At 35.5% G+C, this 26,852-nt stretch overlaps 2 protein-coding genes, 1 long non-coding RNA gene and 1 pseudogene across 3 annotated transcripts in view; 2 read left to right on the top strand and 2 right to left on the bottom strand.

The window, feature by feature from the left end:
• The first annotated feature begins 5,720 nt into the window (after positions 1-5,720).
• LOC114277856 (uncharacterized) lies at positions 5,721-7,271 on the top strand (annotated as a pseudogene).
• Positions 7,272-12,040: 4,769 nt separating this feature from the next.
• LOC114313024 (putative disease resistance RPP8-like protein 2) lies at positions 12,041-13,423 on the top strand. The gene has a single exon (XM_082908489.1). It carries the CDS (start codon positions 12,041-12,043, stop codon positions 13,421-13,423), a length of 1,383 nt encoding a protein of 460 aa, XP_082764615.1.
• Positions 13,424-18,236: 4,813 nt separating this feature from the next.
• Positions 18,237-20,635, bottom strand: LOC145813909 (uncharacterized). Its single transcript, XR_014357333.1, has 2 exons — positions 20,502-20,635; positions 18,237-18,814 (listed from the first exon to the last, which is right to left on the bottom strand). It is a non-coding gene; the product is annotated as an uncharacterized LOC145813909 (long non-coding RNA).
• Positions 20,636-22,196: 1,561 nt separating this feature from the next.
• Positions 22,197-26,852, bottom strand: part of LOC114313023 (uncharacterized) — a 257,539-nt gene continuing 252,883 nt past the window's right edge. Inside the window, exon 17 of the mRNA XM_082910235.1 lies at positions 22,197-22,388. Within this exon, the coding sequence (XP_082766361.1) occupies positions 22,212-22,388 (177 nt within the window). The 3' untranslated portion in view covers positions 22,197-22,211. The remainder of the gene's footprint in view (positions 22,389-26,852) is intronic.

Raw genomic sequence — 26,852 nt, 5'->3', positions numbered from 1 at the left:
GTCCTCGGGAAAAACATCCAAATACTCGCAAACCACTCTCGGCAACCTAATCTGGATCTCATCACACTCATTACTCATAAAGCTAGCGAGAAGACCACTAAGCTCACTCCGCCCTCGCGGATCATACATCGCTGGCAACCCACTACCAACCCAATCTCCCAAGAAATGGAAACAATCCCCGCTCAAGGTACATACTGTGACCCACTGGCGGTAACAATCAATAACAGCCCGGTATGACGATAGCCATTCTATATCCAAATCACATCAAAACCCGGCATAGTCATAACTACAAAAGAAAATGGAAGCCGGCGGTCGGCGACCTCTATATCACAGCCCTGACACCCCTATTTCAAAATCAATTCACCCCCAACAGGTGATACTACACAAATAGGAGATGCTAACTGTGCCAACTCTAGCCCCAAAATAGATGCAAATGCGGCAGATATAAAGGAATGAGATGCACCCGTATCAATCAATACATTGGCAACCGAGTTGCAAAACGAAAAGGTACCTCTTATAACAGATGGAGCCGGTACTAGATCCTGCGCGGTAACAGCATACACACGCCCTGTAGGCCCCTGATCTACCTGCTCACCCCTATGAGCAAAAGACTGCTGCACAGACTGAGACGATGAAGCCCCCTGATTGGCCCTCGAGGCCTGTACTGACTGTGCTGGTTGAAAACTCTGCGTCTGCCTAGAACTAGAAGCACCCGATGTGGCACTCAACTACAGGAAAAACCTCATCAGGTGCCCCGACTAACCACACTGGTAACAAGAGAGCGGCTGGCCTCTGACCTGACTCTAGCTCTGAGGTCGAGCCGAAGATGAAGCTGCTCTCTGACCTCCTACCCTCCGCGGGCAAGCTGGAGACTTGTGGCCTAGCTGACCACACTTGTAACATGTAATTTTTCCCTGACTACCTCTCCCCGAGCCTGCACTCGGCATTGGAAAGGTCGATCTAGCAAATGCACCCTGGGACTGCTGAGGGTTAGAGCCCATCTGCCTCCTACCATCTCCCTGGCCATCCTTACTCCTCTTGGAGCCCCTCATCCTCTCCTCCTCCTCCTGCATCATAATCTCCATATGGGCCGCAGCATCCACAAGGCGCCCATGCTCCCGGGTCATAGACCCCCCAACTCTCATCTTGAGCCCGTGCCTTAACTTCTTCTCAAATTCCAGACAACGGCGTTCTTCAAACACCACAAGCTCAGGTGCAAACCTGGATAAACTAGTAAATGTGGCCTCAAACTCGGCCACTGAAGAACTCAGCTGCTTAAGCTGACAAAACTGGTCCCTCAGCTTCTCCCTGGCAGCTGGAGATAAGAACTTCTCCCGGAAAGCATCTATAAAGGCCTCCCATGTGCCACCAATACAACCCCTCATGAACTTTCACCACTGACCCGCATCCCCCTTAAGCTGGAAAGATGCCAAGGTCACCTTCAATGCCCCGTCTTCGATGCAAAACATCTCAAACGTCTTAGTCATTTGTTCCAACCACTCATCAACCTTAAGTGGCTCTTTCGGATCACCGACAACCTCATCTAGATTTGACCGGAAAAACTCCCTCTTTAGAAAAGAAGGCCCTGCATCAACAACCTGGGTTGGGACTTGATTCTCAGCTCTGAGAATGCCCATGGATTCCCTCAAAGCTCCTGCTATCTCGCGGGCTAAGGCGCCCATGGCCTGCTGACCTACTGGCTTGGCCACATTGGCCTGACCAACCCCCTCCTACTGCATCGGAATCTCATCCGGTACAGGGATCTCCTGCCTAGCACGCCTATCACGCCTACCACCTTATCCTCGTCCTGACATCCTAATAAAGGTAACGAAGACATTAGCACATTCACAAATGTGTCGAAGCTATAACACTCGCGTCCTAATACATTAGACAACTGTAATTCATTCCACGTAAGCACATAATCACATAAGCACCTACGAATTTCATTTCTGGATAATGATAGTCCCGAGGCGTTACTAGAGTTCCGGTTAGAAACAGCATTGATCAAGTGCTTTTCCAACAAGACTCACAGAAACCCAAGGATCCAATCAACATCCTAGAAACTAAATCCCATAGCCAAATAGTCACATAAACATGTTATCGAACAAACACATAATGTCACACATAAGTCTCTAACAAGCGAGACAAACCCATTGTGGTACTAACCACTTCCCACGCACCTAAAGTATTCAAATCCGGTACGCTCTGATACCAAGTTGTAACGCCCTTAAAATAAACCCACAAAGCATACATTCGCGATGTCCATAAACATAAGAGAAATAAATATATTCCCATTCATCAGACTATTCTTGCAAAAGAAATTACATGTTGACAACAAAAGTAAATGCCCTAAAGGCTTACAACTTTCCAAGTCAACACTTGGGTTCAACAAAAATAGAGTTCTAACTCTTTACACAAAATAAGCCCTTGGCTTGATATACATGAAATGCACAAAATAATCACAAAAAGGGTCTTCTGCCTCGAAGCCTCCCAAGCAATGACCTTCGAGGTGGCATATCACCTACACCTGAAAATGATGTCCCATATAGGGTGAGCCAACGCCCAGTAGAGATATACTAAACATAATATGAGCAATAACTAAAACATTAGCATTTGATAAATGTTTAACCCACATAACCCAACATGCAAACAACCCAGTCCCATGACAAATACGTCCATGTTTCATTCCATTTTCCATTACTTATCCAGTTCTCAATTTACGAATAAAGCTCAGAACCTGGCCAATAATTTAATGAAACTATAACTCATATCAAAACAATTCTATAATTCACAATAGATACACATACTTGCTATATCAATACCACATCAAAACACTTCCATACTTCATAAATGATACACAGATTTGCTGTATTAATGGAGTTCATCCCCTGTCTCCTCCCAAACAAAATCCGGTTTAGGAGTCCATCCCCTATCTTCCCCTAAACCATGGAGTGCATCCCCTATCTCCTCCCACACAACACAATGTATATAAACACATATCATATACATGAGTAGTCAATACATAAATTTGATGTATTATTCCAACCGTCATATTCGATGACATAATCAATTGATTAGTTTTAATTCGCCTAATCATCATGCATTGTCTACAACAATCAAGACTATCCTCCACCAATAGCTCAAAATAATTTATTTCTAAACAGATAATAAATGCATCAATAGATAATTTGACAACAATTTCATAAGTGTGCGATTAATAAATCCAACTCCACCATTCCCTCATATAATGAGCCAATTTCATTATTTCCAACTCAATTCCATATTTCCATAACATTTCCAAATTAATTATATAAACTAGTTCATACAATAATTTAGGGCTTTCTCCCACTTTTTCTCTACAATGACCCAAAGGTCCCATATATCACCAACAGCATCAATACCATCATTTTAAGACCCAAGATGCACATTTATGAGTCAAAATAACCAAACCCCTCTTTATTCATTTTGAAACCCTAACACCCAAAATTACCCAACTTCAACAATTCATCAAAATGACCAGTAGTTTATGTCAAAGACCATAAAAATGAGTAGTTATCCCTACCTCAAATTCGGAGCTCAAAGGAGAAGATGAAGAAATTTGAAAGTGGTCCAAACCCCAATATTTTCGGATCAAAATATAGCCCTCAACAAGCTCCACACTTTTTACAAAGGCCCAAGGATAGAAGATCACTCCTACTAAATCAAACCCTAGAGAGAAGTTGGAGTTTTAGAGTGAGTTGCTCTCCAATGAAGGTTTTGAAAAAGTAGAAGAGAGAAAGAAAGTCAAAAAGTGATCCAAAATATCACTTTTCGGATTGATATAAAAGTCGCCCCGCTCGAGCGTGGAACTCCCCGCTCGAGCGTCAGACACAGACTCACGCTCGAGCATGAAAAGCGCCGCTCGAGCGTCGATTGCACACTTTCAGAAGTTTTGCAGACCATGGTCCCCGCTCGAGCAGAGGAACAAAATCGAAAGGGCCCGCTCGAGCGTACGATGACCTGCAGAGAAAATACAGGGAGATGAATATTCATGCTCGAGCATCAAAATGCCCGCTCGAGCGGATAAGCAACAACAAAGGCCCCACTCGAGCGTGAAGGCCAAAATCTGGGCATCAACTTTTGGTTTCTAAACACAACCAACCTATTCCAAACTTGCCCAACACAACCCAAGACTCAAATACAAAGAGTAAAGGATGAAAATGAGAATGAGACAACAACATAACCACGGAACCAAGTTCGAAATACAATAAACAAAGGAAGGGAAAACCAGGATCGCTATAACTATAAGTGGTGGGAGGCCGAAGAGTACTCTGAGAATGAGCATGGAACTGAGTCTGAGACTATTGAGAAGACGAGGCAGGCAGAAGTCCCTTCTTGGGACAATAATACTTCCAATGGCTTCTCTGATGGCAGTAAGCACACTCATCTGAAGCCGGTAGCATATTTTTGGGCCTAGTCACCTTATTATCCATCATTGTAATGAACTAGTAAGAACAATATAAAAGATCCAAACAAAGGAGAGCCAATAAGCAAATAGGGATATCCGCTGGGGTCAAAGAACAATAAGCACTAAATTACCATGTGAATAACACCTCAGATAAGGAACCAAATGATAATACCTCATATGGGTCAAAGATTCAAACCCACTTCAAAGAGACAATCTTTGCGATGTGAACTTGAGCCAGAGAGACGATAGTGAATCAAAGCGAGAGAGAGAAACACCGATTGCAGGACCTAACGAACCAAATGAAGCCCTCACACACAATCGTGATCCACGAACCAGAGAGGGTTACGGTGCAGTAATGACCACCTACGAATCTGCATCGCGAATCAGATGACCAAATGGGTCAATCGAATGAAACAGACGAGTCGATCGCAATAGTTGAGTCGACTCAAACAGATGGGTCGACTTAGATGACCAAATGGGTCGACTCAAACAGATAACCAAACAAGCCAAACCCAATCTCAAACCAGACCAACAAAAGAACCACAATCGGTGGATTGCAATTTGAACTCAGATGGGTCACACGAATCTAGAAAATTGAACCAGAGAAGAATTGACAATGGCTGCTAGGGTTTTGAACATAGCTCTGATACCATGTAAGATTTCCGAATGACTTTTGTAAATTCAATTGTGTTTCTAATACAAGAGTACATCGGTTTATATAACAAACTGACCCTAAGATTGAAAAGGAAGCTAGAATAATTACTCAATCCCTAACATTCCCTAAAATATACAAAAAAAATATATACTACCATATATATAAAAAACCTAATATTCTCACAATGGATTTGAGTTTGGATGTGGATTCAAATCTAAGGATTTAAATCTAAAATGCTAAGAATTAGTAGATGCATTTGGGAACATACACACACAGACAAAAAAAAAAAAAAAAACACATACAATATGTACATACATATAGATAACCATATAGTGTTTGAGCTAGGGTTATGGATTTGTAGAAATTCATGGAGAGAGGGAGAGAGCTAGCTCAAGCAAATCCGAACATAGCCCAAAAATAATATATTTCTTAGGAATGAGCTCAAGCAAATCGTACTATATGTTATACATATCTGTTATGTATGAGATAATGGTTATCTTAATTTACTTGCCTTTAATCAATTGTTGTTTTGTGGTGTGTGATTTTAAGCTCTTCCAGTGCTCACTCCTTGTTCATTAAGGTCTTCATATTGTGGTTTTATATATAAGGTTAAAAGTCATGTGTAAGGACTCAAAGCCATAGGAGTCAAGAGGAAAGGGAAAGGGAAAACAAGCAGCAGTAGGAAGTGATGATACTGCTTCACAAGGTAAAGAAAAAGGTGCAAAGACAAATGGGCTTGGCATCTGCACATATGTCAAAGGTTGTTTCTTCCCCTTAATTTGTTTTTCAGGAGCTTCTATGTTGTTTTAACTGCAATTTATCTAGTATGTTGAGTCTCCTGATTTGACTCAGGGTTTTGGATTTTGTTTTTAGCAAGTCATGTCTTATGTGAGAAGCAAGGGAAGATTAATGATGCATACAAGAAGCTAGTAAAGATGGCTGGCTTAGTAATGGAGACAAGGTTCCACCTGCTGAGTTTGCAAAGGTGATTTCCCCATTACATTATACATTTTCTCATTATTTTTTAACACATTTAGTTTAAAGCTTTTACACTTGTTGGTCAAGGTTGTGTCAATATCAATTTCTGGTTTTGAACTTGGAGGGGATCATTTTTTACTCTTTCATATTTTTGTAATGATTTATGATCTTGATGGTGAACCTGATTCAATTTTATTTAGTTGGTTTTTATTTACGTACTTAATGGGTTCATCATTTTCACTTAGCTACTTAATTGCTTTCAAGCCTTCTAAAATGTGCTAAATAATCATGATCTCTTCAACTTAATGATTATTATAACAGTTTTGAGGTACTACATTACAAAACCTTGGTCATTGGAAACAAATTGCATGAACACAACATGTTGAAAGTTATCTAACGGTCCATATGTCTGGGTGAGAAAATGTTTTTCTTATTTTTTGGCATTTGATACAATGGAAAATGAAAGTCGACAAAAAATGTCCTGTGGTACAAAACCTATTTGGGCGGAAAATGGTTGCACTTTTAAAAAGTGCAAAACATTTTCCAAACTAAAGTCTTCCCAATCCCACCGCACTACCACCGGTAACACCACCACCACACTGCCGCCACCACTACCACCACCACAACCTCCTCCACATCACCACCCCCGCTCTTGCCACCACCACCGTCACCCTGCTGCCACCTCCTTACCACCACTAATACAACCATTAGTACATTAGTTTTAAGGATGCAAATTGTTTTTCGTTGGAAAATGTTTTTCGTCGAAACAAAAGGAGTGTAAGAAAATGGTTCAGGTGTTCTTTGTACGATCTCCTAAAGAGAAATTTTGACCAAGATATTGTCTCGGGAATATTTGTGCTGCTTTTCGGTCTTTTTCTTCCAGCTAGCGGCAGAATATTCAGAGTGTCCATCAGGGAAGAAGGGTGGAGACTTGGGATGGTTTCCGCGTGGTAAGATGGCTAGCCTATTTCAGGATGTTACCTTTAGCACACCTGTTGGAGCTATCAGTGCAGCATTTAAATCAATGTATGCTATTTTAATTCTTGTCTTTTGCTCCGCAAATCTGCTAACCATGTGTTAAGCTTTATCTTGTGTTGTTCATGTTGCTCAGACCGGCTAACTTTGTTATGCTATTGATGGTACAGGAATGGATACCACATTATCTTGTCTTAAGGGAGGAAGAATCGATAGAACTTGGCACTCAAAGTTGGGCTCTCTTGGATTATTAGCCATCAAATCAAAGTAAGCATTGTGTATTTATCTGTGTGAGACTTTGGCTTGATTGAGGCATGGTTTTTAGAGCATAATTGACTCAATGATGCTTCACCCTTTTAGACATTGGTTTGATAAGTAGTTTTTTTTTTTTTTTTTTTTTTGGTAGTCCACTTTCTGTTATATAGAGTTCTGACTGTTGGATTTGGTCTTTATTGTAGTTCACTTTCTATTAAAACTTATTTGATAATCAAAGGTTGTGCATGGAATCCACTGATCCTTAATTTTATACAAAAATGATGAGTAGGGGAACATAACACCTCATGCACATTCCAAAATATACAGAACATACTCTCTCTCTCTCTCTCTATCTCTCTCTCTCTCTCTCTCTCTCGTACACTTCCCTTCGACCCCTTGAAGATTGTTATAAAATGTTTTACTCAAATTGAGTTTGGTTCAGTTTGAGCATGAATTCGCTAGGTAATTGAGGGTTTTCGTGTGTATTTCCGTTGTTTTCTTAGTGGATTGGTTTGTGACTTTTAACTCGTGATTTTTTTTAATCACAATTGGAGGTGCTCCAATTGTGGATTTTTTTTCATGTTATATCATTGTGTTGATTTGTCATGGTTTGTTAGTAGATATAATTCCATTTTCGTTTAATTGGATTAGATCAATGATTGTTTGATTAGGAATTATTGTTCATCATTAAAATTGAATCCTAATTGCAAATTACAATCTCGGAGGATTTTAAGATTTTCACTACCAAAAGACATCAATGCTCCCGGGAGCAAGACTTCCAATCCTTGGATCTCCCAGGCAATTTTGGATTACATTCATGATGCTACCAATTCTCTGTTTCATTCCTGTCCCTTTGGATAAAATGGTTCCAGCACCTACTGACCAAATAGGATCTGCATCTTCAGGAACTAGTGTAGGATTTTTTGTTTTCTACAATGAGATAAACAGAAAAAGTTTGAGTAGACAACATCTCCTATGAAAGAGATGCAACTCTAAGCTCCAGAGTGTATATGCATCCTTTAAAAACTATGAGTATCAATCTAAGAAGTGTGGACACTTCTAAAAAGGTAACATCTAAGAAGTGTGGACACTTCTAAAAGGGTAACGTATCGTGTCCGACATCGACATGACATGATACTCACCAGACTATTTCCAATACACATGAAATATATTATAAGCTCGAATAAAATAGCTTGGAATCCAATGATAAAACAAAAATCAAGTAAATTTATACATATTCTCCTCCTTTATACTTAAAAAATGAATATATTTCATTTAAATATTCACATATATGACAAAATAGTTATTTATTCTTATATATGGCATATTATAAATAAATAAATAAATAAATATATTATATATTTTGCAGGTGTCCATACTGTGTCATGTTCTTTTTTTAAAAAAAATTTATATGTCGGTGCATCAGTGTCCTGTCACGTCTTGGTATTCATGCCTTTTGGGTATATGAATAAAGGCGTGAAGGTAATTAAACCTTTCAGAAAAATACACAAATTCATCCATTCAAGCACCAAAAGAAAGCTTAATTCTGAAACATACTCACAAGTTCGTCTATGTTAACTATAAAAAAAGGAAGCTCCCTAGAGTCACCATTTTCAATTATCGCAATGGGTATCATGATAATCCCATGAACTTTTTAAATTTTTTCAAATTTAAATTTAAGTGTAAATTGTAAATACATCATTGAGATTTACTTAAAATATGAATCACACCTTTATGATTTGAAAAATTAAAAATACTCCCTTATTATAATTTTTTATTTAACATAGTTAATTGAAAAAATAAAATTCTTAATTATTTTCCTATACAATAATAAAATTAGCTGAATTATTAATTGAAATAAATTTTGATTATCATTAAAAACTGTTAACTGATTTGATAATTTATTAATAAAATAGATCATTTGTTATAAAATAAAAAAATTTAAGAAACAAAATGCAATTTTTAAAATCACAAAAAATATTTTATATTTTAAATAAATTTGAAAATATGCATTTATAATATTTCTTAAATTTAAATATGAGAGAAACGGAACCCACGATAATTTTCCAACACTGTACTAGCATTGAAATGGGAAGGAAGATAAAACTAATGCAAATATTTTTTTGGTGCACCATAAGTTGAAGGCGTTGGGTTAGGTTGGGGGGTCGGGTTTATATGTTCAACGCAATTACGGGTGTAATTTTGGCCCAGCCCGGCCTATCCGGGCTTGAGTCGGGTCCATGTCGGGCCTTGCATGCTCCTGCAAAAAAATCGGGCTGGACGGCCCACGAGCCAGAAAACTAGGCCTAGTCCCAGGGGTATTCGGGCTTTGGCGGGCCAATGGGCCAGGCCTCGGGCCGAGCCCCTGGGCTCGGGCTTTGGGTGGGCCTAAACAAATTTTTCAAATTTTTTTTATTTTTTCCACCAAAATTTTATTATTTTCCATTAAAAATAACACTGGGCATTGGGTGGGCCGGACGGGCTGGGCCTCGAGTCGAGCTTTTGGGCAAGCCTTGAGCGGGCCAATGGGCCGGGCCCATGGGCCAGACCGAGCTTCAAAATAATGGCCCTGTCCCTGGCCCAAGGCCTCGGGTTGGGCTTGGGCCTAAACGGGCCTAAACGGGCCGGGCCCACCTCAGGCCGCGGGCGGGCTTCAAGCTGCCCGCGGGCCGCGGGCCATGGACCGAAATTACACCCCTAAATGCAATAACGCGTGAACCACTCACGCTGTACTTTTTTTTTTTTTAAATGTTTCATTTGGCAACTCAATATTTTATAGGGTATTCACGGTTCAGTTGCAGTTAGAAAATCTCCAATTTGTCATTCATCTGCTAGATTAGGGGATTGGAAAAAATCAATTCGCATCCATCTGACAGATTGACAGATACAGATTGATAGATGGATACGAATCGGTTTAGGAGTTTAAACCTCGAAGGGTGAGATGTAATTTCTGAAACCTCAGGGGGAATCTGTAATTTAGCTAAACTCAATGGAGGTGTAGGTAATTTGCCCTTTATTAATCTAAAAGAACTTGGATGCTAAAAAATCTAGTGTTAATTATAATAACATCTCGTGAACTAGTATTGAATATTAATATCCTCTTGAACTAAAAAATTGTATAGTTAAACCTTTTAATTTTAAAATATCATACAAATATCTCTGTTTAGAATTATTAGGTACTTTCAAATGTTATCTACATGATCTACTCTCCGTCAATGAGAAACCACAATAAAAACTAAATAGGCTTCATTTGTCTGTTAACTACCCCCCACAAAGATGAGTTAATATGTTCCATTCATAAAAGTTATTGCTATGCAATTAATATGAAACACCATATTGATAAGAATAATACTATGTGTATCAATTAGTGTACTAACAGATGATGTGACATAATTTTAAAGGTTTTGGATACTTGTAATTTAATTAATAGGTGGGGTCAATAATAATGGCATAACACTAATTAGTACACTAGTTAGTACACTAATTAGTATACTAATTGGTGCATGTAGCACCACTGTATTGATAATGATACATAATACTCAAAGACTAGTCACTAATTATTGATTCATGTATGATAACTTTGTAATACTAGCTTGAAGAATGGAATCTAAAAGGAAGGTTAGGGGTACATACATCACTCTTTTTTTTTTTTTTTTATTCGTCTTTTTATAACAAATTAAAAATTAATTAAAATAACAAATTCTCAAACGGGGCCACAGTTCACTTCTTGGCTCCTTAACATCACTCTTTTTGTACCAAATGCATGCATGAGTTTGAGCTTTTTCTTCTTCTTTGTTGACATAGAACTTTCGATTGAAAAGATGCAAGTATCAATGTAAACAGTGCTAACTTTGAGGCAGAGTTGAGGACGTGGCTGTTTTGGACCCCACCAATTGGTTGAAAAAAAAACTATCCCTTGAATAGAAACAAAAAAGCTTGTTGATGTAGTAAATTATATAAAATTAACGGATGATTATCTTCCAAATATATGGTTTGTGTATAGAATGTTATTGATTATCCCCGTTACAATTGTTTCTGAAGAAATAAACTTTTTAAAATTGAAATTGATTAAATCTTACCTTTGGTCAACTTTGTCACAAGAATAATTCAATGGATTTGATTGTTAAATTGAATTATGAAAGTTTGACTAGTAATTTTACAACTACTAATTTGAGTTTTATACTCAAGAATACAAAAGTTCAAAAATTTTAAATAAAATTTAAACTACCAACCGATTTGATTTTGCAGAAGAAACAAACTTTTTAAAATTGAAATAGATTAAACCTTACCTTTGGTCAACTTTGTCACAAGAATAATTCAATGGATTTGATTTTTAAATTGAATTATGCAAGTTTGATTAGTAATTTTACAACTACTAATTTGAGTTTTATACTCGAGAATATGAAAGTTCAAAAATTTTAAATAGAACTTAAATTACCAACTGATTTGATTTTGCAAAAATAAATAAATAAATAAATAAAATCAATCCATATTACAAGCTCGCTTTAGAATTATCTATCTATGTATGCATAAAAGGCCCACGTTAAAAAACTTGATTTGGGTGCCGAAAAAGTTGGTAAATTTTCATTTTTTTATTGCTTATTCACGCATGCATTCATTAGAATTTTCATTTTTGTTGTTTTATAAACTCTAGGCAATAATTTATTTTTTGCTGTTTTTAAATTTTGCATTTTGTTATTTTTGTAGACTCTAGAGTGCTTGACACAAATATGGAGGCAATAGGGAGGAAAATGATAAAGTTGTGTGCTAGTTTACCGTTAGCAATCATTGTGCTTGGTGGACTTTTGTCAACAAAGCATACATTAAGGGAATGGGAGGTTGTATACCAAAATGTTCGTTCACATAAATGGAGTGACGACCCCATACAACATGACAATGGAGTATCAACAGTGTTAGCTTTAAGCTACCATGACTTGCCTTATCAATTGAAGCCATGTTTTCTGTATTTTGGTCACTTTCTAGAGGATTATAGGATAGATGCTGAAAGACTATATCACTTGTGGATAGGTGACGGTATAATTGTAGATGATGATAGAGTGGGAGATGAAACAATAATGGATGTGGCAAAGCGTTACTTGGGTGCGCTTGCACATAGGTGCATGGTTCAAGTAAAAGTAGACAAGTATACTCAAAGGATCAATTATTGCAGCATTCATGACCTTATGTTGGAGCTGTGTCTATCAAAGGCAAAAATGAATGATTTTCTTAGGATCATTCATCTCCAACGCGAAACTGATCTAGCTAATTGCTTTTCCACCACAACATCAACAACTACTGCTCCTAAAATATGCAAACTTGCAATTCATTTGAATAGGGATGTCAAAAGAGTTGTCCTCCCTGAATTGGAGACAACTAAACATCTAAGATCCATATTGTTCTGCAATTCAAGGAGTGTCCATGATAAGTCTTCAATAGAGTTGAACTCCCATTTGAAGTACTTGAAATTGCTTAGGAATTTGGATTTTGAAACATTTAAATTTGATGAAAAGTCAGTCAAATCAATAGGCAACCTAATTAGCTTGACGTACTTGAGTTTTAGAAGATGTTCGATACCGAAATGGCATTCGTTTATCTGCCAGTTGAAACACTTGCAAACCTTGGATTTACAATTGTGCGAGTTCAACTCAGGTGAAGTAATAGTCATACATGGAATGGAACAATTGAGGCATTTGTATATTCAGTTGAATCTCAATCTCAATGTTAAATTCAAATTTGAAATTTTACAATATGAAATTTTACAATCGAGCAACCTCGAAACATTAGGAGGGTTTAACACAGGGTCTTGTGACGTCAATGATCTGTGTAAATTAATCAATCTTTGGCAACTAGAAAATGCAATTTTCTGGAAGATGGACAATCAGGACTTAGCGGCTTTCATCAACTACCCAAGCATCGGTGCCGACCACCTTGGACAAACATCCTTATCAGTTGAATTTTGCAAAAAAAGAAAAAGAAGAGTTGACTCTTGTCAAACAACTGATAGGGTGTCACCATCTTTACAGATTGCGTATTCATGGAATTATTCCCGAGTTACCAGAGTACTGCCAGGGTTTCTCTCCCAACCTCATCAAGTTATCATTGTGGGAATGTAAACTTAAAGAAGACCATTTGCCAACATTGGAGAGGCTACCTAACCTACAATATCTCTTTTTAAGTAATGCCTCTGTGGGGGACAAAATGGTTTGCTCCGCTAATGGTTTCCCCCAACTCAAAACCTTATCTCTCTTTGCCTTGCAGCACTTAAAAGAGTGGGAGGTGGAAAAAGGAGCCATGCCCAATCTCTCTTTCTTAGAAATTGAATATTGCCGAGGACTAGAAATGGTTCCAGAGGGACTGAGATTCATTGCTACCCTCCAACTATTTACAATTAGGGGTATGAGCCAAAATTTCAAGAACAAGCTTTGAAGGGTCAATGGTGAAGAATGAGAAGATTTTTACAAAGTGCGACATCTGTCCTACCTTGACATTCGGTAAATTTCTTAATTCTGCCTGGATAATCCTTTCATTCACAAGAGATGAAACAACTGTTGGGTCTCTTATCATTTCTTTCGCATCCCCCGCATTAATTCTCATCATAAAATTTGTTGATATATATATATATATATATATATATATATCTCTGCTTTTTTGCCTTTATATTGGTTTAGGGGTGGACAAATTATCATAGAATCAAAAAAACTAAACCAAACCGAAATTATTGGGTTGGTTTGGTTTTCTTTTTTAATACATTGGTTTAGTTTTGAGTCTTCAATTCTATAATTCAATAGGATTGGATTAATTTTTGGTTTAGGTTCTATATCTATATCAAACAAACCTGATAACAAAATCTGTCACGCCCTCAAAATAACACATTAAACCCATCAATATAGACATGCATTGGTAATAAAGATAAACATTCTTCTATTCATCAGAGTAGTTCTTTACAAAATTATTACATGTTAATCAACAAAAGCAAATGCCCTACGGGCTTACAGCTTTCCAAGTTAACACTTGGTTACAACAAAAGAGTGCTAACTCATTTACACATTAAGCCCTTGGCTTGAATATACATGTAATACATCAAGAAATAAAACAACAAAAGTCCGCCTGCCTCTAGCCTCCCAAGCTACGTCCTTGGAGGTGGCATGCTACCTGTACCTGAAAATGATATTCCCATATAGGGTGAGCCACAGCCCAATAGAAATACACTAAATCAAACATGAACAATGACTAAAAGATTAGCAGTTGATAGATGGCCAACACAGATACTTTCCCTTATCACACTATACGGTTTCATGACATACAAGTCCATATTACAGTCCATTTTCCAATTCCTTTCAATTCTCAAATTACAACCATGGCTCAGAACCTGGCCAACAACTCATATGAGACAGTAACTCATATCAAACACTTCCCATTTCATAATAGATAAGCATACTAGCTATATCACACAACAACAGATAAACATACAAGCTATATCATCACTTCCACAGATATGCATATGAGCACTATCACACTTCCAATGACAAGCATATGAGCTCTGTTAATACATCACTAGATAAGCATATGAGCTCTATCTACGGAGTCCATCCCCTATCTCCTCCCAACAACATCCGGTTTAGAGGTCCATCTCCTATCTTTCCCTAAACCGTGGAGTACATCCCCTATCTCCTCCAACACAACACAATGCATATAAACAATAATTATACACATCATCAACCAATACATAACATTTAATGTATTCATTCAACCGTCATACTCAAAGACACATTCCGGTGATTAGTTTTAGTTTGCCTAATCATCATGCATTGTCTACAACAACCAAGACTATCCTCCACCGATAGCCCAAAGCAATTATTTCTATACAGAAAATAAATGCAATAAATGGATATAAAATCGACATTTCCAACTAGGTGAGTGACATAAAATCCAACTACACCCTTTAATCCCATGTATTCCCAATCTCAACATTTCCAATTCAATTCCTCGTTTCTCACAATTAATTTTACAAATTAATTAACCAATGTAATTAGGGCATTTTCCATAATTAACATTACAACCCTTAGGTGTGTTATGTTGGAGGAGATAGGGGATGTACTCCACGGTTTAGGGGAAGATAGGGGATGGACCTCTAAACCGGATGTTGTTGGGAGGAGATAGGGGATGGACTCCGTAGATAGAGCTCATATGCTTATCTAGTGATGTATTGACAGAGCTCATATGCTTGTCATTGGAAGTGTGATAGTGCTCATATGCATATCTGTGGAAGTGATGATATAGCTTGTATGCTTATCTGTTGTTGTGTGATATAGCTAGTATGCTTATCTATTATGAAATGGGAAGTGTTTGATATGAGTTACTGTCTCATATGAGTTGTTGGCCAGGTTCTGAGCCATGGTTGTAAATTGAGAATTGAAAGGAATTGGAAAATAGACTGTAATATGGACTTGTATGTCATGAAACCGTATAGTGTGATAAGGGAAAGTATCTGTGTTGGCCATCTATCAACTGCTAATCTTTTAGTCATTGCTCATATTTGGTTTAGTGTATTTCTACTGGGCTGTGGCTCACCCTATATGGGAATATCATTTTCAGGTACAGGTAGCATGCCACCTCCAAGGACGTAGCTTGGCAGGCTAGAGGCAGGCGGACTTTTGTTGTTTTATTTCTTGATGTATTACATGTATATTCAAGCCAAGGGCTTAATGTGTAAATGAGTTAGCACTCTTTTGTTGTAACCAAGTGTTAACTTGGAAAGCTGTAAGCCCGTAGGGCATTTGCTTTTGTTGATTAACATGTAATAATTTTGTAAAGAACTACTCTGATGAATAGAAGAATGTTTATCTTTATTACCAATGCATGTCTATATTGATGGGTTTAATGTGTTATTTTGAGGGCGTGACAAAATCTATATATTTATTTATATTATAAGATACAATCTATATCGGCATGTTTTTGCCTAATTGGTCTATTCTAATGGACTTGATTACAACTAATCATTTCTCACTATTTATTTTGATTTTCAGTTGATATTGAGAAGCATAAGAAAAAGAATGGGAAGTGGAAGAAGAAAATACTGGAAGGTAGAGTTGGAATTTACAGTTCTTAATTTTATTTAATTAGTTGTGTTACTGGTTTTGATTTATTTTGGTTGTATTTAAGCTTGAGTTGGATTTCACTATTCTATTCACGACTGTTGGCTTGTATTAAACAATATTTATTTTATGTTTGTGTCAGATTTAAATATTAAAGACTTGTTTATTTTAATTATTTATTATTGATTGATTCATTTTTTTGGATTGGATTGATTTCGTTCAAGTGCATGATTTATTTAATTATGTTCTAAATTTAATATCAACTCAAACCAAATTGATCCAATCACACCCCTCTATTGGTTCATATTCATAAAAAAATAAATTTAATACAAGACCAGAGTAATAAAAGTTGAGATTTTTTTTATAATAGATCCCTTATAATAAGATTTTTTATAAGAAAACAAACGAGCCCATAAGTTTTATTGTGAGGACAACACGTGCAACAAACACAATCCAATTACTGAATAGCTAATTTTATTATTTAAACTTTTAAATACTAACTTTTAATTTAAATTTTTATTTTTTTTAAAGTAATTTTTGGAATACTCTCATCGAAATCTATTCAGTAAGAGTTCGTACTGAATATGCAACATTGAAGAAGATGTCATGTATTTTCGAACAATGAAATTTTTATTATCTATAAATAGAGAAATTTCAAATTAAAAGCTAAAAATCCAAAGTTAAGTTCTACAAAATGAAAAAGCATATTTCATTGTTTTTAGATTAGAAAAAAATTTCACTATCTATTGACGTCAAATAGAAAATTTTAAACTAGAGGGATAAAATGCAAAATTAGCATTTGTTGCTAAAAAGATTGCGATAAAAAGAGGCATTACGCTCACCTATCAAGTAGAAACTTTTGTTATGTATGGTGTTTTTTCTTTTTTTGTTTTATTTCCTCCTATGCTCATTAATTTGTTTTTTATGAGCAATAAATGTAAGTGATGGACGAAAATACATCCATATACATATATTAGCAGTCCGCACACGCGATGCATGCACCACTTGAAAAAAATAATATTATAAGAATAATAATAAAAAAGAATGTACATGCGTTGCTCAAGTGGTAAGAATATTTATTATTAAATATGTGGTCATGAGTTTGAGACTTGCCCTCCTCTTTGTATAATTTTTACAAAAACTACAAATATAGGAGTATTTTAAAAAAAACTCAAAATATGAGACAAAAATGTCAACACCACCAACAGCCTTCCTTTCATATATTAAAATAGATAGATAGATATTAGATAGCCATAAAAACTTGATAAAAATCCGATATCCACATTGTTATGTACATACATCTATGTGTATATAGAGAAAGACTATCATAAAAGAACTGAACAAATTTTTTATATTTTTTTGAATTACCAATCAGTGCACATGCAATGTATATGCCACATAACCCTTCTAATAGATAAATCAACACTCAATCAAATTTAGTAAATCAAAATTTCAAATGTAAAAACAATTTGTTACGTGTGAACATCTTGATTAGGAGGTCCTTGTTTCACATCATGAAAGGAGAATATTTATTTTTTTAAACTATGTTTGAATCGTACACTTGAGTAGGTATTTAGAAAAGACAAAATGAAAAATTCGGTAAAATGTACATGAAATATAGCTACATTTCCCATATTTTCACCTACCTTTCTCTCTTTCCCTTTTCAATTCCATGATCCAAACACAACCTTAATATTTTAACAAGACTCAATGGAGACACCCATGTCTAAACCTTCCTACTTAGAAACCTTTGGGGGCTAGATATCATCTTGCCAAATTTCAGGGAGGAATATGAATTAACCTCAAGACTCCATTAAGTTTGAACAATAAATTAAACTAAACTTGTTGAAAATTTTCTTTTATGGGAATTAACCTTCTAAAATATTACATATCTCCTCAATCTTCATGATAATTTTTCACTAAAATTTTACAACTTAGTGATACAATCACATATGTGCTTCATTTTCCAAATAAGAAAGGTAAAGCAGCTCCTGAAGGTAACACAATTGCAAGTAAATCAAAAATTATCCCAAAGTTATGATTCAGTCACACATTGAGACTAAAACGGACAAACTATCAATTCAAACAGGTTCCCAAAATTCATGGTATAATTTCTAAATGATCAATGTATATATGTTGGGCAGCCATTTGCTAGTTACTTGTTACACCTGTGAGCAAATCAATATAATCACAATGGAGATGAAACTTTCATCTTTACTTTGAGAACCCCATGTGCTTAATTTGCTTAATGTCAAACCTTGATTGCTTTGAACACCATCTATTACTCGAAGTCGGAATCTGATAGTGGCATCTGGTAAGAATCTTTTGGTTCTGTGTAATGGAAGGAGGACGATCTTGGTTTGACACCTCTCTCTTCTTATGTCTCTAATTTGGTCTATCTTCATCATCCTAGAAATTTTCATATGGTGATTGAGCAAACATGTAGAAAGCAGAGGGAAAAAAAATGCATAAAACAAATATTGTTTAACGTACAAAATGCTTATCCAGGTCCCACTGCAGTGAATTGGGCAGTTATGTATGCATAGCAAAATTAAGTTCACTTGCGCTTATGTTTGTTAGTTGTAATTATGTGTTAAAATAGGAATTATTATTGGAGATTGATGTCAACGGAAAATTGTTTTTACTAAGTACAAATAAAAAGTCGAGAATAAATTTGAGTTGTTTTTCTTTCGTTTCTATAAGATTTGTATTGTTGAGAGGTTCTATTTCAGTTGAGTGTGAGGTTCTTCCCCAATGGTGTGAGTTTCTTCCTCAATGGAAGTGAGTTTCTTACTGGTTTCTTCCTTAGGAGTGGAGAATTTGCATTTCTAAGTAAGAAATGTCAACCAAGAAGGAATTTTTTGCTACTAATAGTGAAAAAGCTCGATAACTTAAGCTAAAAATGCCGATTTACCGTTGATGAGGGCAAGCTTCCATCTCTATAATGAAAATTTTTGACGCATTAAGAAGAAAAGTATTTACATCAAATTTAATTTTTAATATTTTTTTTGTATTTTAATATAAAATTCAACATCCTAATGCATCAAGGCCTTGAGGCTTACGCCACTCTCCTCACGAGGGAAAAAATGTCTCACGTTATGCATTTGCTTTTAAAAACTTTGGAACAATCATACAAGAATGATTTATGATGAGAGTGTTTGTGAGTTTGGGGCGGGGTGTTGCTTTTTCAATGAGAATGACAAGTCTTCAAATTGCAAAGCTGGAAAATGTGAATTGTTCAATGAGATGATCTAGAGATATGCTCAAAGCTATCATTTAGTACAATAAAATGTTAGGGGCAGAAATAAATTGACAATGAATAGGCAATAACATGGTCGTCAAGAAAATAAAATAACAAAAAAAACAAAAAAGGCTGCTACCCACATGGCATATGTGACTGCATTTGAACTAAATGAATGGAAACTTTAAAGAATATGTTGGGAATGGGATTTATACCATATCCCACCAATGTGAACGGAAGCACACAATGCACACACCCAAGAGAAAAACAATTAGACACAGATTTTTGTGGTTCGGCACCAATTGCCAACATCCATGGGAGAGAGATTCAACTATGAATAAAAAATAGATAATACATGTGAGATGGTCAACACGCTCAAAACCCATATCACTACTAGAACCCCATGCTCAAGAGTAGTTGAGCCATTGATCACTCTAGTGCCTTCACGGTATTTTTTGTCAACCTAGTTCCATAAAATTATGTAACCGAAACCTACACATTGGGTTTCCCAATAGATTCCGGACTCTACTATCCTAACCCAAATACATGCTTAAACTAACCTAACAAATGTATGGGACCCACATATATCACATGGGTGGACTAATGCTAACAGAATATTAATAGAAGTTACTAGATTAATCAAGTAAAATATTATGCAGCCAAGACATCGCACATATAAAAAATAATTAGAAGGAAAATAAATGATGCTAAAAAGTAGAAAAGGGAAATAAAAGAAAGGACTAATCATGAGTCTGAAGAATATCAATGAAATCACATTGGATTGGAGATGAAGATAATAGCTGGGGAAAAAAAACAATAACAATGCTCTCAGGAGCACAATATGCCATGACTTACTTTTTTGCTCGGTTGAGTTTGATTATTTGATTGACTTGGATGAGTTGATTGGCTCCTTCACAACCAGATGCTACCAAAAGACATCAATGCTCCCAAGAGCAAGACTGGGCCAATCCTTGAATCTCCCAGGCGATCGTTGATTCCATTCATGATGCTACCAATACCAAAACTAAATAGGATCTGCATCTTCGGGAACAAGTGCAGGAGTATTTGCTCTCTGCGATGAGACAAACAGAAAAGGTTTGAGTAGGCAACATCTTGTATGAAAGAGACGCAACTCTAAGCTGCAGAGTATCAATCTAAGAAGCACGGACGCTTCTAAGAACAAAACATGTCGTGTCCAACACATCGGATACGTATGTAGCATGGGTGCAGGTATGGATATTTGTACAGGTACGCTGATATAGCCAAAACCTAAAAAAAAATAGGATATGGGGTACGCTTGTGGTACATCAACAAATTTTTTACTTTTCATAGTTTGTTGTTTGAGATTCAACCTACCAATCAAAGTTCAATACCAAAACTAAATGGAAAATTGCAAAACCAAAAGAGAAATCACAGTTCAACAATACCAATATCAAAGAAAAGTCCATATGCTATTTTAATGCCATTAAATAGGAGAAATTACAAAACAAAGTTTCATTCCAAAAGTAAACTAAGAAAAATTTGGAAACTTTAAACATCAATTTTCACTTCCATCAACTTTATCATTGAATAGTACATCTTTTATCTTTGAAACATCAAGTAAAAGATTTGCAATTTCAAGCAAATCATAACTCTCTAATAAATTAAATGTATCACCACCAATGTCCCATAGCTTGGTATACTCCTGAGGTACCTATCATGTACCTACAAAGTACCCACCTGCCAAAAAATGTATAAAAAGTACCTGGTACGTATTTCAAATACCCAATACGCATGCAACCCTAACGGTACGTGTACCAATACCCTGTAAGTACCCGACATGAGTATGGCAATATTTTCGGAGTACCTGTGCTTCATAGCCAGACACTTTCCAACACTTAGACATACATGAAACATATTACGAGTTTGAATAAATAACTTGGAATCCAATGATACAACAAAAATTAAATAAATTTATACCTATTCTCCTCCTTTATACTTCAAAAATGAATATATTATACTTAAATATTTATATGTATGACATAATAATTATTTATCCTTATATATGACATATATTTGATAAATACATAAATAAATTATGTATTTTGTAGAAGTCCCCAAAGTGTTGTGTCTTACATTTTTTGAAAATTTACATGTCGGTGTGTCAATATCGTGTCACATGTTTGTGCTTCTTAGGTATCAATAATGGAGTGAAGGTAATTAAACCCCTCAGCAAAATACACAAATTCATCCATTCAAGCACCAAAAGGAAGCTTAATTCTAAAAAAAGTTTGTCTATGTTAACTTACAAAAAGGGGAGCTCCCTAGAGTCACCATCTTCGATTATTTGAGAGATCCACCTAATGATCTGCCAACCAAATAAAATCGAAACAACTCAACGTTAAAAGGTGCACTAAATCACAAAGAATGTGGCATTTGCATTAACTACTCAATTCAGAGTGAAATATATGTCAATAATTAAAACATGTAGTAAAAGCCATCTCACAATAGATAGAAGGCCAAACCCCTGAACTTTCTTCGGAACCATTGTACGTCGCAACAAGTTCTGATGCAGGATCCACCTCCTCATTCAGAAATGCCTCCAACATGTTTTTTGGCTTTTTTTCCCTCAATTTTAATACTATCTTCTGTAACATTCCTTTTGTAACGTACAATAATTAATTGTGGTACATCTGTTTTATCCCTTCTAGGTCCACATGTTTCATAGTTGTTCTCCGTTTGAGTGTGGAAAAAACAATATCGCTAGAGAAGAAGAGAAATTTAGTGACTAATACAGTTGCAAAAGATCATTTGTTAAATGTTCCAGCGTAGAATAGTCCATCATGATCATTATTAATTAAAATATTATAATCCATAATTAGTAAGCACACATACTGATACATAAAAATAATAAAATAAAAAAAACCTACAAATGGTGCTAGAAATAACAGTGGAGAGATAGAAATATCATTCCTTCAACTGAATAAAGTAGAAGCAAACAACCTCTAATCATATGTACAATGCTACTACAATGGCATCTTACACAATTACTATTGGAGTTTATGAATAATTTTCACCTTTGCAATATAATACTACATGCCTCATATACGCAACCTGGTGAACTTAGTTCAATTTTTATTATATAACACCTTTTGTGAGAGGAATCACATTCTGTTTCCTACACTAAATAGCTTGACCTACAAAATAGCATTATTTGTATAGCTGGAGAGGAATCACATTCATTGTACATATGGCTTGATCGCAGAAATTCATTCTATGTACTTCCTACACTCCTTTGTATTTCATTCTTTGAGATGAATCACATTTCCCTGTACATATAGCTAGATCCACGAAACAGAATCAATCAACAAGAGTACAAAAATTTTGTGAAAGATAACCTCCAAAGTTTTTAAAATGACCAAGAATCATAATGAAAAACTTTCACCTTCTTTGGTTTAATTTATGAATTGCTTTTGAGTTTTTTTGTTTTCCAAATTTTTTTTTTTTTGAGAGGGGGGAAGGGAGGGTCCTTAGTGAACGTTTTTCATATTTTTATTTTTGTTTTTTTTTTTTTTTTTTTTTTTTTTTTCCTTTTTAGATGTGCCTAATCTAGATGGACTTAAAATATAAAATATTCATAAAAAGATCTGAAATTGTCTTTAACTTTTTTCATATCTTTTTCATATATTTTAGATTTTAAGTGCATCTAATTAGGCAGATCTAAAAAAAATAAAAAATGAAAACTAAAACATGAAGAAAAAAATCACTAAAGACAAAAAACAATACAATTTTGAGTTCCAAAAGTTGGTTTTGAACTGAAATATGATAACAACGAATGATGAATACTTTTAATTGGCCATGTCTCACATGGAGAACATAATCTAATACACCAAACAATTGAGGTGTACATGCTTTGTACTAGACAAGCCATGGCTAAATATGTATATACCAAAGCTTTTAAATGTCAATGTGTAGGTCTCAAGGCCTCAACACATAAGCATTTCAAATTTCAAATTTTTATATTTAGTGAGAAAAAATTATTTAAACTTAAATAAAAAAACAACGCCCAATTAGTACACATTAATTTTAATTTTATTTAAAATTAAATATAAATGTATAAATACTTTTCTCAACACGTTGAACATTTCATTACAGAATAGGAAACTTGCCCTCATCGAAGATGAACTCGACATTCTTAGTTTCAGTTATTGAACTTCTTACTTGAGTCTTTGCTTTATATTTTTTCTTGGTTTTTTCCATGGAATATGATGGTTACAAAAGAGGTTCTTATTTTTTATCTATAAATTTAAACTAGGTATTAGACCATACAAAAAAAAAAAAAAAAAAAAAAAAAAAAAAAAAAAGAAACTAGGTACTATAATGAGCTTAACAACAACCCAAGTCAAGCCCTCCATATACGTACTGTTACATGGGACTCAGGTATGAGTATCGGGTGCAGGTGAGTATCCAAGCGTCAGACCTTCATAAATTTAAATTTTGGAACACGTATCCAAAATTGGATATGAGTACTGGGACACATCATATGCACATATATATTATATTTTATATAATATTCTCTGATGAGATGTTGTAAATTGTGTAAAAATATACTAGAAATTAAATAAGATACTGGAAAATTTTGAAATTTTGATATCTAATTCATGTGAGAGGCTAAAAATATTACTTTACTAACAAATGTGAGTTTTTTTTTCTTCATGTATTGTCACAAATTAAAGGATTTGAGTGCCTAAATTAGGTACGAGTGTCGGACACATATCCCACACCCTTATCCATGTCATATCCGGTGGACATGAGTACTGTGGGGGAAATAGAAAAGTCTATGTAACACAACTCCTCATATTTATGTGCAAAAGGAGTACAAGGTGCGCATGAGTTGCACGCCTCAAACTGTGATGTGTAAGTCTTTGGAGAGTTTCACCGGAAAAAGAAAAAAAAAATTCAATGCATTTTACCTTAGCCTCGCCTCGAAGCGAGCCTTAATACATCTTTTAAATACACAATATATTAGTGTAAACATGACATGTTGTAGGATTTGAGGCTCAAATCCTACATTAACTTTCTGAGATTAATAACACATATTTTGAAAGATTATTAGTAAGTACTTGGGAAAAGAAAAAAAAAACATTTAAAGAAAGGAAAAGAACAGCCATAAAAATGAGAATTACATCCTAAAATTTCAATCAGTGACAAGCCCCTATAATCTTCACAAAAAACCATATTCATATGTCAAAAAGCAATCAGATTCTTGGACATTTCCAAAAGTTTCAGGTAGAAATTCTCAGCTGCTTACTGCACGAGAGTAATGCGCGTAAGGAAGTTGTGACGATGTTTTTTGATACCCTGCATTTTCAAGGCCAAAGGTCACATGTGATTTTAGCATTTAATGTTTCAGAATTTATCCTGCTATTAGATTGAATGATTTGTAATGTAGATAATTTCACATCATTTTATGGCAGTATAACACTGTCAGAACTTATAACGCAATAATCACTGGCCACCTTTTCCAACTTAGGCCACCATTTGGATTAAGTTACTGGCACTTCGGCAAAAATCTTCCAATGCCAATAATGATCCCAACTAAGTTCAACAAAGAGATTAAAATTTTAGAATGAATTGCTACCTACCAAGTACCATACAGCATCACATACATGACCCTCAAATTAATTAATCCATTCACTACTACAAATGTGAATTCAACTACAACTAAACTTGGAAAAGATTGAAATGCCAGACAAACAAAAGGTGACACTTACTTGTTGGGCTGTCACGCCCTCAGAATAATACATAAAACCCATCACTTTAGACATGCAATGATGTACGAGAAATAAATATCTTTCTATTAATTAGAGTAGCTTTTACATAAATATTACATTACTACTAACAACAAATGCCCTACGAGCTTACAGCTTTCCAAGTTAACACTTGGTTACAAAAAGAGAAGAGTACTAACTCAATACATCTTAAGCCCTTGGCTTGAATTTACATATAATACATCAAAGAAAGCAAAACAACAAAAGCAGTCAGTCTGCCTCTTGCCTCCCAAACTACCCCCTTGGAAGTGGCATGCTTCCTGTACCTGAAAATGATGTCCCATATAGGGTGAGCCACAGCCCAGTAGAAATACACTAAACCAACTATAAACAATGACTAAGATAAAAGCGTTCAATGGGTGGTCCACACTTATATCCCAATTTATACCGTGTTACAGTTTCACCTTCCGTTTCTTATCTAATTCTCAATTCATAACTATGACTCAGAACCTGGTCAAACAACCGATATGAGACAGACACTCATATTAAGCATTTACATTTCGCAATAGATAAGCATACTAGCTATATCAATACATCAATAGATAACCATACAAGCTGTACCAATACATCAATAAATAAGCATATTAGCTGTATCTGCACTTCATCAGATAAGCATATGAGATGTATCTGCACTTCAATAGATAAGCATATAAGCTGTATCTACATAACACAACTTCCGGTTTAGAGGTCCAGCCCCTTTCTTCCAATAAACCTTCCGGTTTAGAGGTCCAGCCCCTTTCTTCCAATAAACCGTCCGGTTTAGAGGTCCAGCCCCTTTCTTCCAATAAACCGTGGAGTACAGCCCCTTTCTCCTCCCACACAAACAATGTATATAAACAGTTATCATATACAATCAATCAATACATAAAGTTAATGTATCATTCCAATCGCTATATTCAATGGCACACTTAATCGATTAGTTTAAGTTTGCCTAATCATCATGCATTGTCTACAACAATCACGACTATCCTCCACCGATAGCCCAAAGCAGTTATTTCTAAACAGAAATTAAATGCGCCAAATAGGTAAAATATTGACATTTCAATTTAGTGAGTGATGAATAATCCAACCACACCCTTTAATCCCATACATCCCCAATTCCCACATTTTCAATTCCATTTCTCATTTCTCACATTTATTTCACAAATTAATTTAACAATGCAATTAGGGCATTTCCCATAATAAACAAAACAACCCTGAGGTTTCATTCCCATCAACAATCCAACATTTATCTCATTTCTCTATGCCCAACATGCATATAAGTAATAATAAATGAAACCCCAACTTTTGTAAAAATTACACAAAGACCCAAACTTTCTCAAAATTACCCAACAACCCCAAACATATCATAATGCCAAAATTCAAAGACAAAGCTCATAAGATGGAGTAGGATATC

The sequence above is a fragment of the Camellia sinensis genome, chromosome 15 (assembly GCF_055761805.1).
Source record: "Camellia sinensis isolate YWXY chromosome 15, ASM5576180v1, whole genome shotgun sequence".
NCBI lineage: Eukaryota > Viridiplantae > Streptophyta > Magnoliopsida > Ericales > Theaceae > Camellia > Camellia sinensis.
This window is presented reverse-complemented; position numbering and strand designations above follow the sequence as displayed.